Below are 25,497 nucleotides of genomic sequence, written 5' to 3'. Positions count from 1 at the left end.
CGGGAGGACAGGTTTAATAGGGCTTTAGTCATACTTTTCAGTTCTAATATTTTACAGTTTACATGAACCATACAAATTCGACAAAAAAAGCCTAGCCCGCACTGATTTAATTCCATTAACCCATTCTGACCGGGCACCCATTTTGGTGTTAGCATCATGTTATGCTTTAGCTATTGAAAAATAGCAGATCTACAAGCTCATAGCGCGCCACCGAGTGGCGCGCTACGAGCTTGTAGGTCTGCTATTTTTGAAAAATCGAAGAACGACTGACATTTTTTAGAATCTGATCTCAGGTCAGAATGGGTTCATCAGACCAGTGTGTGTCCAGTGGAAACCTTCGTATGAATCTGATCTCAGGTCAGAATGGGTTAAGGTGTCAGATACAGTATCACCACTTAGTTTTGACCCGTCAATTTGATGACGGCATGCTTCCCACAGAACGTCCCCATCGGCATTTCATCAGTTCATTTTTCTAATGGGCCTCTGATGCCCAAACTCTATAAATATATATTGAAAACCATAACACAATATCTATAATGGTAGATTGTAGTTGGCACTACTGCTATGAGGGGGTCAAATTAAACACACACACACACGCACAGAAAGAGAGGGAGAACAGTTCCTGGGATAGTGGAGTCAAAGGAAGGGGAGGGATAGAGACGTCTGATAAGGAATGAGTTTGAAAGTTTAGAAATTGTCTAAATGATGTGTTTCCTGATTGCTCGGGGGCTCTCCCTCGCTGTTGCGCAACATCTCTTTTATCTGCCCTCATTAGCGAGGGAGAGTAATTAGCCAATTGTTTCAGGAAAAGCTTAATTGTTTAATACAACATATCAACCACAGCATCATCTCTGCCCACGTATGGGCCAAATGAGAGGTACTGAGGGTCCGAGGTTATTTGTGCTGCTCGTGCCGAGCTGTGTGTGATAATGGCATTTGATTTGAGTATAGATTGTAAAAGGAGGCTCGGAGAATGCAGGCAAAATGGATTTAAGATGTGAACGGGGAGGAGTAGAAAGAAAGATCATGAATGTAGCAAGAGGGTACAGCTCTCTGGTAATCTGTACTCTGCCTGATTTCCTAATCTTTCACCGTCAACAATGCCTATAGCTAAATGTTGGCTTTCATGGGAAAAAGGAGCGGAGCCAAGAGCAAGAGTCGTCAACAGCTTGTTGTAGAAAGACACTGAGTTGCTATATTTCTAACAAGGGCATTTCTAACAATCACTTTATAGCCAGTTGAGGACTTATGTGCCAAACAAAGGCATGGTAATTGGCCCCTGGGGCCCTTAATCATGTATATCCTTGAAAAGGGGGAAAGGAGCTCACACTATAATCTAGCAAAGTGTCCAATTATACTTGAGTGTATCACAATGATGTAATGTCTCTCTCACATTATTTTATTATTATCTGTGTGCGAGCTGCGTTTGCTGTGAAAGATGCATTTGCTTTGAAAATACATTGGAAATTAGTTGTGTGGAATGCCATTACCTCAGTCAATTAATTATTGTCCAGTGATGACAAAACAATGAGAACATGTATAGAATGTAGTTAGCAAAATGCTCAGAGTATTATTATTGTTGTTGTTGTTGTTGTTTTAAACCAAAGACAAATGAAAAGTAAAAAAAAATCTAAAAACCCTTTTTACTACAAACTGTAGCACACTAGAGGTCCACCACAAAATGCAAATAAATAAATAAACCAACTACAAAAACAGCAACTGCTAAATGCTTCAAAGAACAAAGCAACTGTAACCTGTACTATAAATGGTACCAATAATGAATACAATGTCGGTGTCAAAATGCCAAGGCCTGCGCGACGAAACGCGTTTGTCTGTCTGGTATGACTGCTGCTGCAGCGGAGCACTATCATTATTAAATAAAGACTCCTACTCGACTGAGAGTGTCGGATTATATTCATTTTCTATATGTTCATTTTGAATCTGCACCCAGCACACGCCTGAAAAGTTATAAGGCTGTCGGATTAGAGCCTTTTCCCTTGAAGGCTATACCAATAATGCGATACCTTTTAACCCAATAGAAACCACGGACGCGAGAATCCGTTTTAATCTCCATATAGGCCTACCGCCTCTTTTGCTTTTACTCACATGGCCTATGGTAACGGGAGGGAATGTGTTAACCCATTTTGACCTGAGATCAGATTCTAAAAATGCCTTCTACATCCTGACCGTTTTCTGAAAAAGCTATGTAGTGGTTCTTCGATTTTTCAAAAATAGCAGACCTACAAGCTCGTATAGATCTGCTATTTTTCAATAGCTAAAGCATAACATAATGCTAACACCAACAGGGGTTCCCGCCCACAATGTGTTAATATGATACCTTAGTTTGGCTTAGTACATCAATGTAACCTCTGCTACCGACTGTAGTAGCTACCACTATTAGCCATTCAGGTACTGGAGCTGTCAATCTGTTGAAGTGCTCCTCACTTGCTTCAGAGCCAATCTTATATGCACTGATTGCAAGTTCAAATATAAACGTGTGAGAGGAATATAAAGAGGCACTGGTAGATTGGTCGGACTGTTCTGAAATAGAACCGCGACAGCATGGCATCTGGACACCGTCATTGGGTCATTTGAGTCCAAACAGGTGACAGGCAGAGCCAGTGCCGGCTGTCAATCCATGTGTGCAAATGAAAAGCCAGAATGACTTAGCTTGGCATTGCCAGACTGATCACGTGGGATCACCATCACCACAGTTTGATGCCTTCCGTACCACATTAAGACCATGATGCAACCCCAGAACCCTCCCCTGCTCTCAGATCAGTTTGAGCCTTCCGTACCACATTAAGACCATGATGCAACCCCAGAACCCTCCCCTGCTCTCGGATCAGTTTGATGCCTTCCGTACCACATTAAGACCATGATGCAACCCCAGAACCCTCCCCTGCTCTCGGATCAGTTTGAGCCTTCCGTACCACATTAATACCTGAGGCCGATTCAAAAAATGTATGTTGCTCTATATCAGTGCTCCTCAAAGCTTTTCATGTCAAGGAGCTCCAAAATTATGTGACCCCCCATCTAAAAGTGTGTGTGTGTGTGTGTGTGTGTGTGTGTGTGTGTGTGTGTGTGTGTGTATATAGATATATTTTTATATATATATATATATATATATATATATATTCAAAGATTAGCACACATTTTCATGATTTTTCAATGGTTTAAATACAAGTTCGTGGTGACGTGCTATGAATGGATATCTGATATTTTTTGAATAGCCAAAATATTAAAAAAATTATGCTATTTAGCTCGAATATAAATTGACGTGTTTTCCCGGTCTAAATGGGTTAAAACACTTTACATGTCCTAGACCAGTGCATGGTTCCCAACGTGGGTCCTTGAGGGGGTTCAGTACCATGTGGACCCTTATGGCTGATACAGTAAGTGTCAATTTGGGGGTCCTTGACATGAAAAGGTTTGGGAACCACTGCGCTACCTGTAGACCAGTGGTCCTACAAACTAAGAGTTTAGAGGGTTTGCCTGTGACACAAACCATAGTGAAAATAGCCGATCTACAAGCGCACAGCGTGTCGCGCCGCGCTGCGTTGAAAGCTTGTCGACATTTTTCGCTTCTTAATTATAAAAAATAAATGTTATATAAAAATTAAAAAAAAATCTTTTGAAATGTATACTGTATACCAGTTTATATATTTTAATGTAGGGGAAATAATGATTTGTGACCCATACAAATTGGTCCGTGACTCAGAAATGTGAAACACTGTTTGGAAACGGTGTCCTAGACTCCTTGCTCCCAAACTGTAGACTAAACTCTGCCTTGCAGTCAGAAAAACTCGCCTCTTCCAACACTCCACTCTCCTTGTATCCCTTCTTGTCATCTTTTTCGATAGATGCTAGTTTTCTAGGCAGATATACAGTATGCGTTGGTATACTGTGCCAACACATACTGGTATACTGTATAGGCTATCACATATATATGATATACATGATATATGAATATATACGAAGAAAGCATGTTTAGAAAGATGCTAGGTTTGATATTTACCGGGTGCCTATAGTTGATTTGAGACACTGCATTGTTCTCGTTTCACTCTACTGAAAGTGTGAGACTCTTTCCCTTGTCCATACGTCTGTGCTTACTCTCATTGTGTACGTGTCATTCGTCGTTCTGGATAATTGCCTCTGCTAAATGTCAAAATTGAAAATGTAATTGTGACGATGACCAATAGCGATCCTGTCACTTGTATGCATGACGGCAATAAAAGAGTAGAATGATGATTAACAACCATTCACTATTGGTTAAGTATAACAGTTAATTGGTGTCCCTTGTTATGAAGTCTTGCAGTACATGGACAAAAGCCACATTAACCACTTAACAAATAATAGACATTGGCCAATCTACGCAACGTTTTGCAACGTGATGCATTGTGAGCTTGTATAAATAATGACACTCCCACAATATGGACACCACGTTAATGGAATAGGCACAATACCAGGAAACTGTAGTGTAATTATCCACATGCACAGAGGACATCGGGGAGAGGGGAATCTTTTCATTGAAGCCCTTCCCTTGAGGTGCAATTGAATGTGCTGGTTCCATAGATGCCGATAACGGACATAGCCAGTCACAGAGTGTAAAAAAACCAAAACAATGAATATTCACACATACAAACTCATTTACATGTTTGCTATTCAGCCTGGGGCTTAATTCTGGTCGCTATACAAGGCACACAAAGCGACAACACTGATTTGAATATGAATGTTTATGTCGATATACAGTACTGTAGTAAAAGTGTTTCCTTTTTTTCCATACCATGTAATTTCATTGATATTCAAATCTGAATAAACCATTTACACACACGCGCGCACACACACACACACACACACACACACACACACACACACACACACACACACTTCTGAAAGGATTTTAATTGTGTAAAAGCCAATGGTTAGAAATGGTACAAATAAGAAAAGTGCTGCTCTTTGATTTTCCACACTATAGCCTAGCCAGCATATAACAGCAGTCCTGTCTTTATAGCTAGGCTATTTGCTAGTCCTATAGGACTGTAAGTGCATAACTAGAAAAGTCGCAATAAGTGCATAACTACAGCCTTTGTTGAAGGGATTCATAGCTGTCGCAGAGGAATAGCAGTCATATAGGGGAAACGCAAGCGGGAACAGGCACTGTGAGATGTCGGCAAACATCGGTAAACAAACGAGGATGCATCAGTTTCGTTGTGAAATGTACCAGCAGAACGAGCACAGTATTTCATCTAATTTACTGTATGTTATGTTGGATGCAGAGGAAACTGTAACCTCATGGGTTCCACTGTTATTCTGATCATAAAAATAATGCGACAGGAAAAGCCTGAATTTAGCCATAAAGGTCCTGGAACCAAGATACTAGACAAGTAAATGAACTGTCCCAAATCCCAAGCATATAATAATAATAAATATGGTCCAGGGTGTCATATACTCCACAATCTTTCTTTGATGGACAACAATGTGCAAAAGAGAGTTTAGAGGACAGAACACGAACACACACACACACACACACACACACACACGCACACACCTTTTGTGCACACTTTCAATTAACCAAGGAAGGCAATAGAATGTTTATTTGATTCTGGAGACCGCATGTCTCCACCCAGACTGCGTGTCTCCACCCAGACCGCGTGTCTCCACCCAGACCGCGTGTCTCCACCCAGACCGCGTGTCTCCACCCAGACCGCGTGTCTCCACCCAGACCGCGTGTCTCCACCCGGACCGCGTGTCTCCGCCCAGACCGCGCGTCTCCACCCAGACGGGGTGGCGCGGAGAGACAAAAGGCTCACAGGTCTGATCCCTGCAACCCGTGATCTGCCTCGTCTCACACTATGGCTGATATAACTTGTGATAAATGCGTGTAGCCACGCCTGCGTTCCGAGCAGCGGTGAAGGCTTCAACCTCCACTCTCCAACCCCACATACGCATGTACCTGCAGGACGTCCCCGCCGGGGGGGTAGCTTGGCCCTCATTTGACCCCCGTAACTCCCTTCCACCCCGGTTCCCCAGAGGCAGAGGAGAGTCTGCTACATACGCAGGGTCACTGCAGGTGATCCAGCATATGGGCCTCCTCCTCCGACGACGTTGGCAAGCGCTTGGCAGCGCTCGCTCAGGCAGTAACCAAGCAACGGAGAGAGCATTGTGCCAAGACTGTGTGCAAGAGACGCTGCCATGTGTTGTTTCGCTGCTATGTCGAGGCGCGGAAACCTTGTATCTCCAGAGTTTAAGCTTTTTACGTTGGTGGTTTTTCGTAGATTAGTGAGCTATACTTTGTCATACGAGTGTTGCACAAAAAGCAGTGGACATATAGCGGGTCTACAAGCTCACAAAAAGCTCTCTATACATGGTGGTAGATCGGCTATTTTCACTAGTAATAAGAAGGGAATGGTTTTAGGCTTACAAGGTTTTCCACCTGACCCCAATGTATAATGGACAGGAGAGCAGACGGGCTCAAGACACACACATGCACGCACGCACACACTCTGAATCTTTATTTACTTTTACTATCACATATCGCACACACACACACACACACACACACACACACACACGCAGCAACACACGCACAGTCGCACACACACACACAGCAACGCACTCTGCCAGCAGCGTTGGCTCTCTAAAGTTCTACTCCACTGGCTCCATCTTGACACAGAGATCAGAAAGTTGCCAGAAAGTAATGCGACAATTTGCTCCTTGGTTAAACACTTGGAAGTCAGGCAGCCGCGTCACCTGCAGCAAGCGCGTCCGGGTGGAAGTAAACGCTGACAAAGACCGGGGGGACGCCGCGATGGAGGGCAACAGTAACCGCTTTTGATGTCGGCTCACAGGAGCTCACCTGCCTCGCTACGTCGCGGCAGAGACCCTTGATGTGTGTAATTTGTACTTCTGTATTGCTATTAACTGACTTTGTAGTGACAAGACTTTCTCATCTCATGTTGCTGACACCTCTCCTATATATATTGTATATATATATATATATATCACAGAGCAAAGCAATAAAACATTCCCAGACTTCCCATAAGCCAATTTTCCCATTTATTTTTCGAAGGCCAGCCACAATGTCTTTCTCTAGTATTAGTATTTCGATAAACAGCTGAGTCGCTCAATGATAGTATACATTGAGTTGTTGTTGGGCTATTTGTCACTGTACATGTGCACCTACATGAAATGTGTCCTCTGTAAATAGCCAGCCTAACTATTAAGAGCAGTGGGTGCTATTAATACAATTTTGTTTGTAGGGTTACAAAGAGGATATTTAGACAGGCTGTCCAGGACTCTGTGGTATAGAGAAATCTACAGAGTACTTCCAATGGAAAGGCTCAGTGCCAAATTCAAAGAGAGAGAAAATAACTTAATGAATATATGGCAGCCGCGGATAGATTACTTGCCCAGGGATCTATCTGCTGTGATTTATAAAGGAAGTGATTCATTGGATTGGAGAGCCCCAGCTGTACTCTTGCAATTAGCCTTCTGATGTGCCCATGTGTGTTGTGTATGTATATATATATATATATTTCTATTTTTTCCCTAATGAATAACCGCCGTTTTGTTTCTGTGCTTTTTGTTTTAGTGTATTGTGCTTATAATTTATACCTTTCTAGTTTGTCTCACTATCTATACATTTGATTCATCTTTATGTGAAAATCAAAAAGTGATAAAAAAAAGAAGAAGAGAGAGGCTGTCCAGAAGGTTCATTCCCAAGGGGAGAAATGGGGGGGCGTATTTGTGGCAATTGTTTCATAGCAGGGGGACAGGTGTGTAGAAGACTGTCCCGTGTGATGGTGGCTCCAGGCACAGGTGTGTAGATGAGGAGAGACATGGGACGAGCAGAGAGAGAGTGAGATGAGGAGAGAGAATAAAGGAGACTGGAGGGTGATTATCTCGGCAGTGTAACACAGAGGATTGGACTCAAGATGAGCCTCTCCTCTGGCACAAATTTATCTATGTTGTCAGGTGTGCCTAGACGATTACCCACCATGCTGTGCAGCTCTGTGGCAGCTCTCGCAGGGGGAGTCAAATTCTCCCACAAGCCCAGAACTTGGGAAAAGAATGGCAGACTATTACTCACACTGCCTTTGCCTTATATTCTCCCCACAAAGCCTGATGGACAATTCAAACTTGTCTTATTGATCTCCTCTCTTGGCTGGGCCGGAGTTATTATCCCTTATCAGTCATCCCAGACAATTTGTGTTCATAACGATGGGGCGGATTCAATTGCCTTGTGCCAATATATTATGCAGATAATATTATATAGGGTAGTTATTAGCCAGTTTTATTATTAGTCGTATTTGCCGTGCTAACATACAGTAGATCCCATTTCCCCACAGATACTTAAGGTGCCAAGATAGCAGAGCACAGCAGATCTGAGCAGTAGATTAGGTCTCCATACTGTATGTATTTGCATATTAAAATTCTTCAAAAATAATGGCGCTATGTGTAGTGACAATTAAATACCACCCTCACCGCCTGGCTCCCCTCCCCCAAACACGGGCCAATTGTGTTCGCATGCATAAACGCTCGACAAAGCTGGTTGCACAGCGGTGGATTGGAACCCCCAGACTCCATGGTTGGTGGGCAGCTTTTATTAACATGTTTGATAAGGTTTCAGTCAAGAAAACTCTGCTAAACTGATGACACAGAATGCCCAGAGGGGCGAATTCTTTCCACTGTGACAGCATCAAGAAGCAAGTTACTGTATACCAGGGCAAAAATCAAAACACTGCAGGTGTATTGTATTGTTCTGGTCCGAGTATTAAAAAGCAATAGCCCCAGTCTGCTCATAATTGACTGCTCATAAATTGAGTTGACCTTTCTATTAGCCCAGAAGACCTATATTGTGTCCCATGATGTAGTCTGTCGGGTGAGAAAGTAAAATAGCTTGGTCAAAGGGGTCAACTTCATAGGATATTGTCCCTTTAGGGTCAAGCGCTTGTAGGAGCTGTCCATACAATACCCCTCCAGGCGACCCATTGAAACGAAGATAAGTATCTGGAGACGTATTGATCTTTTTTCTCCGCACACTTCATAGATTCAGGTACGGAGAGGTTTTAATGGGCACCTCGGGTGTTTCAGATGACAGATCCATTTCGGCCTGGCCTGGGATAATGGGATTTCCATTTGTCATTTTGAGTGCCCGCCTCCGTGAAAACTCGTCGAGAAAATGATAACTCTGAGACATTTAGTTAATTAACACTGCAGGGTTGTGATAACTAGGTCCAGGTGTTGACATGGAAATTATTACAATGTTGTATAATCTACACAGTTGTTGGGGGAGGAGCAGGCTTTTACCGCACCTCAGCTTTGTTGTCAATGAAAGCTTTGACATAAGGAAAATCCAATTGTTATTGTTTATGAATTCTATTTGGACCAAAATTCTAGTTCTAAAGTTGGACACCATGATTAACGGCAATAAGCAGCATCATGGCCAAAAACCCTCACTGCAGATGTAAAGTAGGGCATCACAGCAGTGACATACAAGAACTGTCAAATTGTTACAGAATGGGTGTGTGTATGTATTTGTTTATTTATTTGGTGAAGTGCAGTCATTCGCAAAAGCTCATTGTCTACCGAGCAATCTTTGTTCCTACTCTCACCTATGGTCATGAAGTGTGGGTCATGACCGGAAACAGGTTACGAATACCAGCGGGCCAAAATGAGTTTTCTTCGACGGGTGGCTGGCATCTCCCTTAGAGACGGGGTGAGAAGTTCAGTCACGCGAGAGAGACTCGGAGTAGAGTCGCTGCTTCTTCGCCTGGAAAGGAGCCAGCTTGGGTGGTTCGGGCATTTGGTCCCTAGGGAGGTCCTCAAGGCACGTCCCACTGGGAGGAGACTCCGGGGCAGACCAAGGCGCAGTTGGAGGGAATACTCGACTCACTGGCCTTGGAACGTCTCGGGATCCCCCAGGAGGAAGTCACTAATGTTGCTCTGGAGAGGGAAGTCTGGAGCTCTCTGGTGGAGCTGTTGCCCACGTGACCCGACTACAGATAACCGTTTGAAGATGGATGGATGTTTAGACTATTTATCTCGTTAACATAGTTGCCACTGTACCATTATAGCGACTATATAGTTACCATAGTTGTCACTGTTTGTAACCATATGGGTCGGTGAAAGACACATCCTATGACACAATGTAGGCACTCACTGGCACTATATAAGTAATATGCATGCAGTAAACCATACCGTTTTATATAACTCTGCTTTAGTGTCTTGAGAAACAAATACACAATGCTATATTGTGTAGCCTAGTATATTGTTTATAGCACCTCAGTCGACCATGTCCCTCCTCAAGTCATCTTGGCAGTTGAAAGGAGCTTCAGCTCTGAGCCCGAGCAACATAACAAAGAACACCTCCCACTGTCGTGTGTCTCACATTCCATGCGCTTCACGCACAAACAAACACACTTTGTGAGTCACAGATGGAGGGAGTGATGGACCACTTAATTCTACTATATCTGAGAAGTGTTATGTGTTTTAGATTGGATGTATTGTCTTTATAGTTACATGTCCAAATGCCTGACATTGATGAAAACATGTTTGTTGTTTATTTAAGACATCTGTGCTGTCAAAACAGTGAATATAAATACCAGAAAACATTTCATTCTCTATAATCAAAGCTGCTACTGGCATACATGTTCCCCTCGGAAACAAAATGAAGGCCGAGGCGAGATATCTCATACGAGGTGCAGCCAGTCTGTCAGCTGATGCTCCTAATTGGATGTGACCTACTCACTTGGCCATACACACTGAAGAAGTCCTGACTGCCGAAACGCATCCGTGTCTAATGTGTTTGTCTGTGCTGTATGATTAAAAGTACCAGAAGGATTTCTTTCCTACTCACTTGGCCAAACAGACAGCACATGCAACTCAACGTCCACCACAATGTCACAGACACAATTGACTTAATCATAAATAACAAGCACTTCTATAGCATAGGTTGCCAAGTTATATAATATATGTATTTCTACTAGCAAAGGGATACTGTGTATACTACCGGTACCGACCTCTTTCTTTACCCATTGAGACCTGAGACCAATTCTACAAAATGCTTTCTAAATCGGTAGTTTTCACCCTTTGAAGATTTTTCTTAAAGCTTGCAGCGTGGCACGGCACCGCACTGTGAGCTTGTATAGGTGCCATTTTTTAATAGCCACCGCAAACATCTAAAATGACACAGATGCTTTCCTAGTTTGGTTGGATTTATAACGTGACGGGTTTGTCGCACGCACACACACACACACACACACACACACACACACACACACACACACACACAGATTTAGTAGTCCTATATTATATTGTAGGAGAGTTACGATGGTGCACATGCTCAGAAGTGAAACAAAGTCAGCCGACTCCTGAAAGTAAATGTTGGCCAATGCACAACTTCCGATAATCTATTCTTAACAAAAAAAAAACAGGAAATATCACCATGTTGGAAACTTGGAAGACTATCCAGTCCATGGTCTGGTGTATGTACTGTATCAGAAGGTCCTGGTGTGTGTGTGTGTGACGTACTGTATCAGAAGGTCCTGGTGTGTGTGTGTACTGTATCATCAGAGAGCACAATTTAATAGTGCTATCGTCACGGCTGCCGTTATCTCCAGCCTCGTTCCCCATGCTGCTGTCCCTGGGAGTCTTTGCCCCGCTGTGAGCAAGCTGAGCCTCACCTCTCAGGTATACTGTAGGGCCCGACGGAGAACCAGTGTGGGATTATCCAAACAATGCTGGAACTGGGACAGGCAATAGCTGTTGCCCTGTAATCCCTGAACCCCCCCCCCCCCCTCTCCCAGGCTTCCACGTGACTGTAGAATGAACCATGTAGGGGCTTGTTTACTTGGTATTCACGTTCACGGATACAGGGCGTTCCTCCGATTTGGGGGACGTGCGTTTGCACGTCCACCTCGCCACCACTCGTCGCAAAGTTTTAAGGATTTTGTGAAATGTGGCAGCCACCGAGGAGGAGCTTGAAGGAGTGTGCGCTCGTGTCTAAACTCACTCATCTCATTAATTGTGATAAGTGTCTGTCGTAGCAGTTGTGATTGTGGAACAGGGCGGCGATTATCTAAACGCGTCTGCCTCCTCGATGATGACGATCGAGCTGAGGTTCACCAACAGCGTTATCGTCTTATTCATCGTGCTATTAACTTTTATCTACATGCAGTGACAAGATATGGGCCCGGCATGGCGCACGCCGCACGCCAAGGAGGCCAATCCCAACGAGGCAATGAAAAAGCGGAAAGCGATTAAGTGGCATGCATGTGCCCTTGTCTTGAGGGTGCAGTCATCAGCCCTGAGGGTGCAGTTATCTGCCCAGGGCAGCAAGGCTTGAGATGATGATTGTGTCAGGGCTGGGGGGCGGGTGGAGGTGGGGGGGGGGGGCTCTTATGCCACTTTGACCATCCACTGCACTTGTGCAATTAATAATAATACATACACATACAATTTATATAGCACTTCTCTAGGTGCTCACATAGGCCTGGTGTTTTTGTCATCACTTGAGGACAACATGACTGGACAACTTGTTGTTAACCCATTTTGACCTGAGATCAGATCCTAAAAATGTCTTCTACAACCTGACATTTTTCTGAAAAAGTTATGTTTCTAGGTCATTGGTTCTAAGATTTTTCAAAAATGAGTGTGAGGTCTGGACGCTCACCTATTATGACATGGCACAATGTAGAATGGCCAGGGGATGCTAGAGTTCATGTTAACTTTTAAACTTTTACTAGTCTTAAAAGTGTGTGCTTAATTGTCTCCCTCCAGGATCACCACCACTGCTGCCTGCATGATGGACCTGAGGAGATATCCACTGGACGAGCAGAACTGCACTTTGGAGATAGAGAGCTGTGAGTCATCCGTTTATTTTGTTCATTCTGTCTGTACTTTCTTTTGTTTCCCCTTCTTTTTTTTGTTCATTTCTTTTTACCAGACCCTGGGGCTGACCTATAAAAGTGAATGTCTGTTACTGCATGGCAGACTGCCCACTGTTGAAGCAAGCACGCACAGACAACCAACCATCACTTCAGCCAACAATGTTACCTGTATCCCTAACTCAATGAATCACCATTTTCCCACTGTCGGTGATATGCAGGCATAAAAAACATTTGACATTGGTGTACGGAGCTTAGTATAGCCTGAAGCAGCACGTACAGTAAGTCACGGTTAACCCATTTTGACCTGAGATCAGATTAAAAAAAATGTCTTCTACATCCTGACAGTTTTCTGAAAAAGCTATGTTTCTATGTCAGTGGTTCTTCGCGCTATGAGCTTGTAGGTCTGCTTGTAGGTCTGCGCTTGTAGATATGCTATTTTTCAATAGCTAAAGCATAACATAATGCTAACATCAAAAGGGGTAGACAATTCAAAAATGTTTTTGCATAATTTTGTTGCACCTGCATGCTGCTCAATTCAAAAAGTAAAAATGGCCAAGATAGTTTTAGATAGATTTTTCGAAAAATGACTCAACTTCCAGCCGGACAGAATTGGACCACAACATTGTACAACACTGTAGTTTCCAGGGTCAAGCTGAACTACACACTTTCCTTAATTAGTGTTGTTTTAATTCCCCTTGTGGCCTGGGTAGGTTTTAGGAGTGCTGCGGCTTCTTGTCAAGGTCAGCCGCTGACATGATGGATGTTTGTTTTTTGTGTTCTTCTCGAGGAAAAATGGAAATATTGTTACATGCTGCTTGCTTCCGGTGTGTCTTCTCCCTCCAAAGTTTATACAAATGTACTTTTTATTTTTATTTTTTTAACTTTTTCTTTCAATTTTCTTCAACAAACAATGAAACGGACACAGACACACCTTTAGAAACACCCAATGCCAAACACACACACACACGAGGTCACAAACCGTGTGAGAGATGAGAACAGGAGCTATCGGCATCAAAATAATACTCAAAGTACCAAAACAAAAAGTGCTAGTGTACTATGTTTCACAAGTTGTCTAAAATGTGAACAGATCTACAAGCTCACGTCGTGTTTTGCTTAGATCAGCTATTTTGAATTAGGCAAAGTTTAAATAGTGGAGTGGAGTACAAGTAAAAGTAGGCCTATTGGAAATACTAGTAAAGTAAAAAATAATAAACTACTCAACATGTACTTATAGTTTCTTTCCACCACTGGGAAACTGTGCCATGTTGACATTATCCTAATGAAGCTGACCTTCAGGCTGACATAACTATACACACGACGGCTGGCCTGCAATCTATTGTTTCTCCTGCCACAGGGAACAGTAAGAAGAACCCTTGATCCAACCTAATGGCTAATGGGCCATCTGATATTGAGTGAGATTGTGGACTGCTTGTAACTGCAAATGTTACCTCCAGCACGCTCTTAACCAAAATAGGTTAAGAGCGTCTTTGACAGTTGGTTAAAGACCTAGTGAAACCACACTTCACACCTTTAGACCATATCTGGAGTCTGGAATGGAAATTTTCATTTTTGTTACTATTTTCATATCAAAAGTCCATACAAATCATGAATGAATTACTTCCTTTTAGAACGGAAACGTGATGCGTGATGACGTGTCGAGCCTCGCATGAATACAAATTAATCTGAAAACATTCTAGGTTAGAAATGAGCCATGAGCTTTGTTGCCTGTCTCTCTGGGACACCTTGGTCACAAACATTCCACCGAGTTTGAAACATTCTGTGCGTGCGTTTGTGTGCATATTAATTAGACCACATTTAATCAAACCAGTTGATTGGGGACACATGTCTAATTTGGTCTCTCTCTCTCTGTCTCTGTCTGCCTCTCTTCTTCTTCTTCTTTTGTTGACCAGAATCCCTCAGGGCGTTCGTACTAGGCCCCCTCCCTTTCTTCCCCCTGTTCGAAAGCTGCTCACCCTAAAATAGCGGATCTACAAGCTCGATGCGTGTTGTGTTCTGTTCGGATCTGCTATTGTCTTGTAGATCTACTATTGTCGCCGGGACCTTTCCCACTGGCCTGCCGCCTATTGGCCTGCCTGCCTGCCAAAAGAATCTTATCATATCATAACTTGAGCGGCCCTCTACGGTCGCGGCCCACCTATATATTCCCAACCGGGAATATGCTCGGTACGTACTGTGGCCAGTCCACCTAACCTTCGCCTGTTATATGACATGCCCCAGAATAGGGACGCTATAGGTTATCATGCGGTTCACACACTTTGCTTGGCTTTAGTCTGCCTTCAAAGATGCTGGAGTGGAGCCACTGCAACGTCTGTTTTAACAAGCTTTGACAGGTCGAGTGTAACTTCCATGCAACATTCACTTATGGATCAGGCTTTTTCATCCATTCCCTTCTGACCTTTTCCAGTTGTTTGAGACAAAAGTTGAAAACGAGCTGTCTCAGCGGCGGTTGTCGCTGAGTCGGCAGCGGTATGTTATGCAAGGAGCGATGAGTCCACAATGTTTCAGTTCCACAAGAAAGTTCACGCGTTTGTTATCATCGTCAAATTAGCACATGCGACAAAAGTCGTAGAATAGAATATGAATCATGCTGAGGATGTTCTTGTTTGCCTGCTCTCAATGGTCTGTTGAATGAGGAGGCGCGGAGGAGGAAAATAAAGTTGGAAAACAGCTTAAAGGGCACATCGTACATTAGTAGACAGTCCCTGGAGTCAAAGAGCAAAACATAATGTCCTGCAGAATTCTCTCCAGTTGTATTTACAGCCTACAGTACTGTACAGTATGTAATATCTGTAGCTTTAATGTCCTGTCTTTGTTGAACTTCATTGTTTATTTGTATATCTGATATTTTTGAATAGCAAAAGTATAAATGAATGGTTAATGTGGTTCAAATCTAGAATAAAATGACAGTTGATGCTTTCCAGGTTTTAATCGGTAACCCAATTAAGACCTGAGGCCGGTTCTACAAATGCCTTCTTTAAGAAATATATATGTTAATTGTATGGTATTCTTTCTCTCAACTTCAGCGTCCTATTTTTCTACGGCTATATCTTTAAAGATATTTAAAACATTTTTGAATCATTCTGAATTATAGTAGCCTACAATAAGCTTGAGAACTACTGATTCAGAAGGCATTTGTGGAATCGGCCTGAAGTCCTAATGGGTTAAAAAATGTCATTTTGCAGAATAGGTGTGATGACCAAAGCGTTGCCCACAGCGGTAGCAATCACTGGCCCAACGTCTCCCAGTAATCTGCATTATGAGAGCACTCAAGGCGCAACACAATTAGAACGCTGTGTGTATTTTATCTAGAGTAACTAAGCCCTCTCTAGGGTGTGATTGGAATGTAATAAAATACTGTACATCTGCCACACAACGGCACGCTCCCGCTCCCACTTGGGCAGATGAGTTTAAAAGATCAAAATGAGCTTCCCACCCCTCTGGGATTGAGTCAGATGTAGTGTACTGTTTGCAGAGTGTATTTGTGGATTGCAGTTTTTTTTTTTTTGCCGTGCTGCTGATGTATAGCATGATGGCTCCCGTGTTTGGCTTTGACCCCCCCCTCCTCCGTTCCCTGTTGTGTTGTTGTTTGCACTCGTGTTCGTCCAGGATCTGTACTGTATGCTGTTGTTGATGCGCTTGGTGTTTGATCACCAGACTCTGCTTGACATGCCCTCTGCTTGGCGACCTGCAGCACACTGGGGTGGCGGGCCGGCGGGGTTGAATTTGAGGCCGAGGAGAGTTAAGGGTATTGTGAAACTTCGACCAAGGTTTCCTGTGTGAGTTTTGGAAGGATTCAAGTGGATGGTTTCTCCCAGAGATATCATCAGATTGCCCTGCCTTTGACCTTGTCCCTAACTGACGAGTGCCTTTCTTCAGTGGTGGAAGAAGTTCTCCGATGTGTCATCCGAGTGTCAACATGACTGACGATGTAGAAATGCTCTGTTTCAAGTAGAAGTCCTGATTTCAGAACTTTACTTGAGGAGTATTGGCTTCAAAATGTCCTTGAAGTAAAGCAAAAGTACTAAGTAGGCAGAAAATGTCCCATTCCCCGAATGTTTTCTTTTTCTTTTTTCAATTATTTCAAAATGTTTTGAAAGTAACCAATCTTCAAGCTCACAATGCTTCGCATCATTACCTGCACAAGTACATAAATACAGCTGGGATCAATGGCTATTTCACATCTATACCTACATTTCTCTGATGGCGGCGGTGGCTCAGGGGTAGAGTGGCTGGATGGTAACCGCAAGGTTGCCAGTTCGAACCCTGGCTCCCCCAGAGTTGGTGTCGAAGTGTCATTGAGCAAGACACTGAATCCCTAATTGCTCCTGATGTGCTGGTTGGTGCCTTGCATGGTTTCCGCCGCCATCGGTGTGTGAACGGGTGAATCTATGTAAAGCGCCTTGGATAAAGGCGCTATGTAAATGCAACCATTTACTGATAGACAGTAGGGCTAAATGAATTCTGGACCAAATGACAGACCATAACGAACCAAATCATATCTTAACAATAAAATATGTTCAATAGACTCGGGTGAAGAGGAAATCTTTTAAAAAAAGAAAGAAAAAATAAATTGGCTTGTTTTATTCTCTTAGTTTATTCTCCCGTGGACTGGCACCGCTACAAGTACTTTGGTGTTCGTATAAGCATAATCCTGCATAGCAATAGACTGGGGTACAATAAATAATGTATCAATCTAATGCATTTCAAATTGGGGTTCTTGAAATTGAAAAGATTTGAGAATCACTGATCCATTTGACTCAAAACCTGGTAGAAGCGTCGAATATGGTCCCCCCCAGCACTCCCAGAAATGAAGGACGGTTGGAGGACGTGCTGTGTTGCCTAAAGAGCTGCTTTTCATGTCTGGTAGTGAGCTGTGGGCTCTTCTCCTCATCCGACTTACAGATGACTAAAGTTGGACACGGAAATCCTTTTTTATCGCATTTTAATTCACTGTCCCTCCTGGCACAAATCATTCCTTCGTACGGGAATTCAGAGACTGCCCTCTAACCTGAATTATTATTGTTTTCAACAACCTTCATGTGGGTGATGCTATACGAACGCTTTCACTGCTACATTTCTTATAACGTGGCCATTTTATTAGTCTGGACAGACTATGTGAGGTGAAGTGCAACTGGTTGGACTTTGTTCCGAGGACATGTTTACCGACCATTAATGTGTTCGGCTTGGTTGGTCTTTTAAGTTAGACAATCGACCCCTGTAAATGTGTTTACTCGCGCCTCACATTCTAAACCAGCCTCTCTGCTGGGAAATGTTCTTCAGCCTTTGATCCAAGCTCGGTTCTGATTTCTCATGGCGATGTAGATTTACTGGTGCAGTCTTAAAAAAAAAAAAACTAGATTAGATCCCCCTGGTACCCCCCCTACTAAATCTTTCCCATGGATGTATGACGCTATTTGTTGCTTCTGGCACAAATGCCAAAGGATGGAGTGTGTCTGGAAATCCAAAAAGATCTCCAACTTCACGTCTAAAATTCATAAAATGTCTTCTAAATCCTGGCAGATTTCTGTCAGGATTTGAGCCACATTTTCACGATTGCTCGAAAATAGCAGACCTACAAGCTCGTAGCGCACCACTCGCTATGAGCTTGTAGATCTGCTATTTTTCAATAGCTAAATTATAACGTAATGTTTAAAACACCCAAAATGGGTCAATAATATATTGCTGCCAGACTGAGTTTTGGGCCCGCTTCTGATCCCAATTTTGGAGAGCCATAGACCACCACTTGTGGTCTATGATAATCTTTGCAAACTAAGTTCAGACACCCGCGTAAGCATAGATTGAACTTGTTCACGCCTAGATATTGACATTTCATTATACAAACTGTAGCTTTGATCCATTGCAGTGCTAACACCATGAGCCTTTCTCCACATGAAATCCATCTACGGTATATACCTTAGTCTGACCTGTGGCATGTTTGCATGTTTAACCCATTTTGGTGTTAACATCATGTCGTGCTTTAGCTATTGAAAAATAGCAGATCTACAAGCTCATAGCGCGCCACCGAGTGAGCTTGTAGGTCTGCTATTTTTGAAAAATCGAATAGCGACTGACATAGAAGACATTTTTAGAATCTGATCTCAGGTCAGAATGGAAAACTGTCAGGATGTGCAGACATTCTTAGAATCTGATCTCAGGTCAGAATGGGTTAACTTATTGGTTTTCCGGTGCTTGAGGAGGTTGCAGGGCGTTGGCAGCTAAATGGTTGACAGTTAGGAACCAAATGGACCCATAACCGTTATGAAACACAGCGAGTGTAGAAATGTACCCAAATGGACCCATAAGAGTCCAAATGGAAATGGACCTGTAAGAGTCCTTGACCCAGGACTTTACAGTGATTAGTCCCATGGAATGAAAGAGAAAACATAAAATGGCCGTCTGTGGCCTATGCATAAAACTGAGGATCCTTGAAATGCAAACGTTTGACCAACTCCACTGACCTGACATAGACCTCGCAGTAATGCACAGCAGGTGTAGTCCAAGTTTTATCGTAACGACCCGCACAAGAACCATGAATGGTTTTTGGGATGCTGAGAGAGATGCTTCTAGGCATGCTTAGCCTTCTCAGCCCGCATTTGTTTACTTTCGTCTTACCCAGAATATCCATAATGCATGCGCATTTGGGGGCTCCAGTGAGTGCAGTAGGTCATATGCAAGACTTTGCCTACAGCGCGCGCACACACACACACACACACACACACACACACACACACACACACACACACACACACACACACATGCATCATTCAAACATGTTAAACTCCTGGTGGTCTGGGTCAGTGTTACGATAATGTAGTCTACGACGAATATGCTTTGCTGTCGCTCCACCTTCACAGTGGGCTGGCTCAAGGCAAAAGTGGATGCAACATTGATTTCACAAGTCTAGCAGCTGGGCACCTGTTCAATAAATCATCATGAGCCTGCAGGTCACTCAACCATTAACAACAGAACACCGAGGCGCCCTGCCATACATGTTGTTAATGCTGCATGGCTTAAATAACTGTTGAGGGGACGGACGGGGCCGCTCGGCGGAGAGAGTGACATTCAAACACGACTGCTTTCAGACGAGTAGAGAGTGAGAGCCACAGTAGTATCGGACCATGAATATAGACAGTCCACACACATGCTCACAAGCGAGGTCATGGGCACACACACACACACACACACACACACACACACACACACACACACACACATAGTTTACAGCGCTAGCTGTCAGTGTTGTTGCAGTGAAGCTATCATCTCATCACAGCATCCCCACCAAGTAATGGTCACATTTTCCACACCAGTGACCCACATCATATGGACAGATCCTCCACCGATTTCCCCGCCTGCTATCTCATTGCTATCAGACACAGTTTTTTTTGGAAACTGCACACGTCCTCCGGGAGCGACTGCTTCACACCCTGGGGCTTGTGTGGTTTATTTATTTATCTGTTTTTGGCTTTAGATGTTTTCCTATTCCTGCCCAGGCACACAAACCGGCTGTGCTCACCGCACACCAACAAAGTTTGGAGATACTTTTAATTGGACACCAAGAATAACATTAAAGTTGCTTTGAACTGCATGGTGATCAAAAATTTATCTGAGCCTTGTTTAGAAGTGGAATATCCTCCCCCATAGTGCGCGTGCGCGCGCGCACGCACGCGCGCACACACACACACACACACACACACGATTACTCGGAAGGTTGAACCAGTTTGAATTGATCCATTGTCTGTAGATTCATAACATGCACATGGCACTGTGTGATGTGCATACTTGTGTGTGTGTGTGTGTGTGTGTGTGTGTGTGCGTGTGTGTGTGCGTGTGTACTCCTATAGTCTCTTGCTACGCATTCAGTCGGTGCCTGTACAGCTGGTTACTGTGGAAACAAACCCTCCCAGTGCATTCACTGTTAACACTACAAGTCTTCTTGGGATGTTTCAACAGCATCTCTTGTTCTGTTTAGCATGTTTTGCCATATGCCCTGCAATGGCTCTCCCTGTCCCGAACCTCGACTTTCCAGGTGAATTCAGGGAGTTGGTTGTTGGCACAGCATAAACATGTTAAGATGATAAAGAATCAAGCCAGCTGTGTGGGTCTTTGATTTTCGGATGTTGCTTTCTGCTGAAGTTGACACTCAGTTTTGAGTGAAAAGGCCATTATGTTTGCAAGTGAAGAAGTGTTTAATCTGTTACTACAGCTGAGATTGCTATTGCATGACATGACAATAAATAATCTGTCAATATCTCAATGTTGTTCATTTGTAGTTTGGAAAGAAATGTGTCTTAAAAGAAACGGATCCCCCCAAGCTACATTATCTTTTCTTTATTATCTCCATTTAAAACCCTCCTTTGCCCATTAAAACAAATCAATTGAGACATTATTGCATAAGCTTTGTAGAAGAAGCCTGCAGTTAGATTTACCCAGTGAGATATGCCAGGATCCAAGTGAAATAGCTTTTTCCCCCTCTTTTCCGTCCTATGTTGTTATCTCGGCTGATGCTATCACCAACAAATCCATTTATTTTTAGGTCCATTTATTGTTCCCAGATTCTGGAATCCTTGAGAGGAATGTTTTTTGCTAGTGTAGCAGACCGCTGTGATCTGAACAGGGGCGGCCTTAGGAATCTGGAGGCCCGTTTCAAGACCAAATATGAGGCCCCCAAATATAACTATATGACATAATTATTCTGTTGCTACAAATAGTTTTGACTGTTCAATATCACGCACAGCCATTACTCTCGACAAATACGCAGCAACAACACCTCTCCTCATCCTGTCGTCCCTTCACAATAAAGTGTCTCCCCTTTACCTCCCAATGCTGCACATTTTACCCAGGTTATTAACAGGAAATAAGTGTAACGGGGGTGGCTGACAGTCGGAGCTCGGAGGCCCCCCTGAGGTTGGAGGCCCGTTTCAATTGAAACTGGTGAAACATAGCAAGGCCTCCTATGGATCTGAACCCAGGTCTCCTATGGGAAACCAAACATCTAATGTTCATCCAAATGAGAATTGATCATATCCTTGTCCGCGGTAGGCTTCTGCATGGTCTTCAAGCAAGCAGGGCTAATTCATCACATCTTTCAGCCTGTGTTGGCTCTTGCCACTGACTGACAGACTCGTATACGTAGGCCCTGTTCGACTGTCCCCTGGTCTCCTACATGGGGAAACGCTGCTATTTCATCACATCACAACTTTGAGTTCATCAAGTCTATATAGGTTGGGTCTGAATCTCTCCCCACTGACAGACTCGAGGAGACCCTGGCAGTGCATTGGGAGACTTCTCCTTTCCCTCTCTTTCACTCCATCTTGTTTACCTTCCCTCTTATCTGCCATCACTTGTCATTCAGTTCACAGTTTGACATTGCTACATAACGGGGAGAGTTCTCTCTCGCTTTCACTCTGCTTTCCCCCTCACCACTTAAACCATCTATACGGTAAACTAATAATACCCCCCCGCCCCCCATCCTCTATATAAAAAAACTTTGATTAAAACGCTCGCAGCGTGTTGAAATGCACTGCGTTCTTCTTTTAGATCAGCTATTTTCAGCAAATCTTTCCCCCTTAATAGAGATGTTAGGGTTCAGGTAGTTATGGCTAATTTGGAAGCATCTCGTCATTGTGTTAATTACTTGCACAAGCAAAGCGCGCAAGTAATAGTTTTCGTCCAGGACGATGTTTGATGCGTATGCGCCGTCCCAGCGTATGACGTAATGACTACTTGTGCCTGATACGGCATTGGTGCCAGATTACATACATGTATACATTAAGGGCATTACCTTTAATCCTCCCAACACTAAAACATATCGTCGAAAACCAATTACACTCTGGCATTGGGTCCTTTAATCCACATCTTTATTAGGTCATCATTGAGAGCTAGTTGTACCAGTTATACCCTGACGTCATACTGTATGCTGCTACGATACATACGCATCAAACGGGGCGCAAAGTAACCACAGTATACCACTAATCATCCTACCAAATACATGTACAGTACATAGAGGCATTTCCTTTAATCCACCCGACACTGATCGACATACATACGTCACCATCGAAAGCCATTTATGACTTAAGTAGGCACTCGACAGAGTGCAGTTCTAGTTGTTGTTTAAATCAGTTACTTCCATTAAGCGACATGGTAGTACTGTATTATAAATGTATTACGTACTACATAGGCTACTGCCACTCTCTCTGCCTCTTCCTCTCTCTTTGTGGTTGATATCATGCTTGATATAACCATGACAGAGAATGGAGGCTCAGTGACATAGAAACAATGGAATTAAGTGCATGTGGCACACCTCAACAATCCCAGCCCAAAGACCAGGGAAGATATTTAAGAAAAGGGTTTCTGATGTGCTCACAAGTCAGGAGAATTGCACATCTCGCTCATTATTTGGAAATGGCTTATAATTGTTCCAGGATAATGAAAGTGATTTGTCCTTGTAAACAGACGGCACATAATTGTCTCCAAGACAGATATTTTGTTTGTCACTGCCATCAAATCAACAGTGGCATCTGTTGTTTAGTGCTATAAAAAATAATCATTAAGTGTCGGCTTGTAATCTACAAGTCGTTAATATTTACCACATTGCAATGAACAGAGGACATAAATTATAATAGGTTGGTGAACCAATAGGGGGCCAGTGTCCCTTTAAGCCATTCTGACCTGAGATCAGATTCTAAAAATGTCTATTACATCCTGACAGTTTCATTATTAACCCATTCTGACCTGAGATCAGATTCTACAAATGTCTTAGATTTTTCAAAAATAGCAGACCTACAAGCTCGAGCTTGTAGATCTGCTATTTTTCAATAGCTAAAGCATAACACAATGCTAATACCAAAAGGGGTTCCCGCCCAGAATGGGTTTCAAGCCAATTGTAATACCTCTGCTGTTCATTTTTCAGGAAATGAAAAATATACTTTTTTCAGGAAATTAAGAAAACCTTATATATATATATATATATATATATATATATATATATATATATATATATATATATATATATATATAACAAAGCAATACAGCCTCATCAAAGTTGGTGTTGTAACTTTATATGTTGTCAATTACTTGCATGAGAGGGAGAGAGGTGGTGGAGTTAGTTGCTTTAGCAGACATTTTGAGGGTCCAATGGAGTTAAGAGGTTTAGTCCCTTTTACTACTTTCGTTTTAGAAGAGATGCCTCATCATTATCAGCTTGGATTTCAAATGGGGATGACGCGCGTGTCACTCTTCAACCCCGACACGTTTTCACATGAAAATGCTGAGGTGAATATACTGCAAGACATGGATTCTTGTGCTGAAAAAGCCCATGCGTGAACCACTTAAGCCCTACCTACAGGGTATATTTAACCCATTCTGACCTGAGATCAGATTCATACGAGGTTTCCACTGGACACACACTGGTCTGATTAACCCAGATAAGATTCTAAAAATGTCAGTCGTTCTTCGATTTTTCAAAAATAGCAGACCTAGGATTCCGCTATACTTTCATCGCTAGCCAACGGGAACAGTAGGCAGTCATAGCGTGTGAGGATGGTGGATGCAGTCAGCGAAGGGCTGGCTTTAATAATTCAAAGCAGCTAAATGGGTCACACAAGTATTAATTAAGGAGAACGGGGCATGTGAGAGGCAGGAGAGGTGGAGACTGAGGGAGGAGGAGGAGGGGGGGGGGGAGGGGGGAGAAAGAGAGAGAAATAGAGGGAGGGGGTCGGGAGAGAGGGTAGAGATTGGGAGAGACGGGGAAATATAGATAGAATGATAAGGACAGGAATGGAGATGTGAATTCAGGAGTATTCACTGAAACGGTATAGGCTATACATTATGGGACTGCAGGGAGTTTCCCCATCAAACATCTCTTATCCACCACACCTCTGTATGTGTACTGTATACACTAACTGAAACTCTATGCACTGTATATTCATATACAGCATACTCTGTTTTATCCACACTCGCCCCCCCCCCCAACACTGCACACACAATGTTTATATCTGCTAGAAGCATGACAAATAATTGCGCTGGGATTTTTCTTACACGTATCGATGGAACAAAAACACAGTTGTTCATTTGCATTCCGTATAGGCTATAGAAAACTATACACTGCCACAGAGCCGCATGCAGCCACGTTTCAAGCCCCTGCATATTTGATCCCTTTCAGCACATGCCGCGGAAGCACACATATACTGTATACATACTACACTCGCGTGCATCATTTGCCTTTCTGTGTATATAGTAGGAGACTTTAAGAAACGCTCGGGCACGGCCAGGCACCCCCTTCTTCAGAGGCCTCGGCATCATCATCATCCTCATCCTCATCCACCCTGCGCCGCGTGCGTTCATCCCTCTGAGCTCACCGCGCCATGCCCTCCAGCACACAGACATTCCAGGGGATTATGCAAGAGCCCGTGCTTCACGGCCTGATGAGAGTTCACTACCCCCCCCCCCCCCCCCATGACGTCTTATTATTTATTTTCTGTTACAGTACATCGTCGTCATCGGTGATTCTACGATGCTCAATCATTTATTATTCCCAGTGTGTAATTTGCAGCCCCGCTGACTGACATGGCCACCACCGATTGGG

General features: G+C 43.3%; 1 protein-coding gene across 2 annotated transcripts in view; it reads left to right on the top strand.

Moving 5' to 3' along the window:
• The window catches only part of gabrb2b (gamma-aminobutyric acid type A receptor subunit beta2b), a gene marked incomplete at both ends in the record, with an annotated part of 76,048 nt that overhangs the window by 36,937 nt on the left and 13,614 nt on the right, over positions 1 to 25,497 (top strand). For both annotated transcript variants that reach the window (XM_080780859.1, XM_080780860.1), the window contains one exon: positions 12,784 to 12,866. In XM_080780859.1, the coding sequence (XP_080636985.1) occupies positions 12,784 to 12,866 (83 nt within the window). The remainder of the gene's footprint in view (positions 1 to 12,783; positions 12,867 to 25,497) is intronic.

This window comes from Protomyctophum bolini (genome assembly GCF_963924005.1).
Source record: "Protomyctophum bolini genome assembly, chromosome: 13".
Lineage (NCBI taxonomy): Eukaryota > Metazoa > Chordata > Actinopteri > Myctophiformes > Myctophidae > Protomyctophum > Protomyctophum bolini.
Note: the sequence above shows the minus strand (reverse complement) of the source record. Positions and strands in the feature narration are given on the sequence as shown.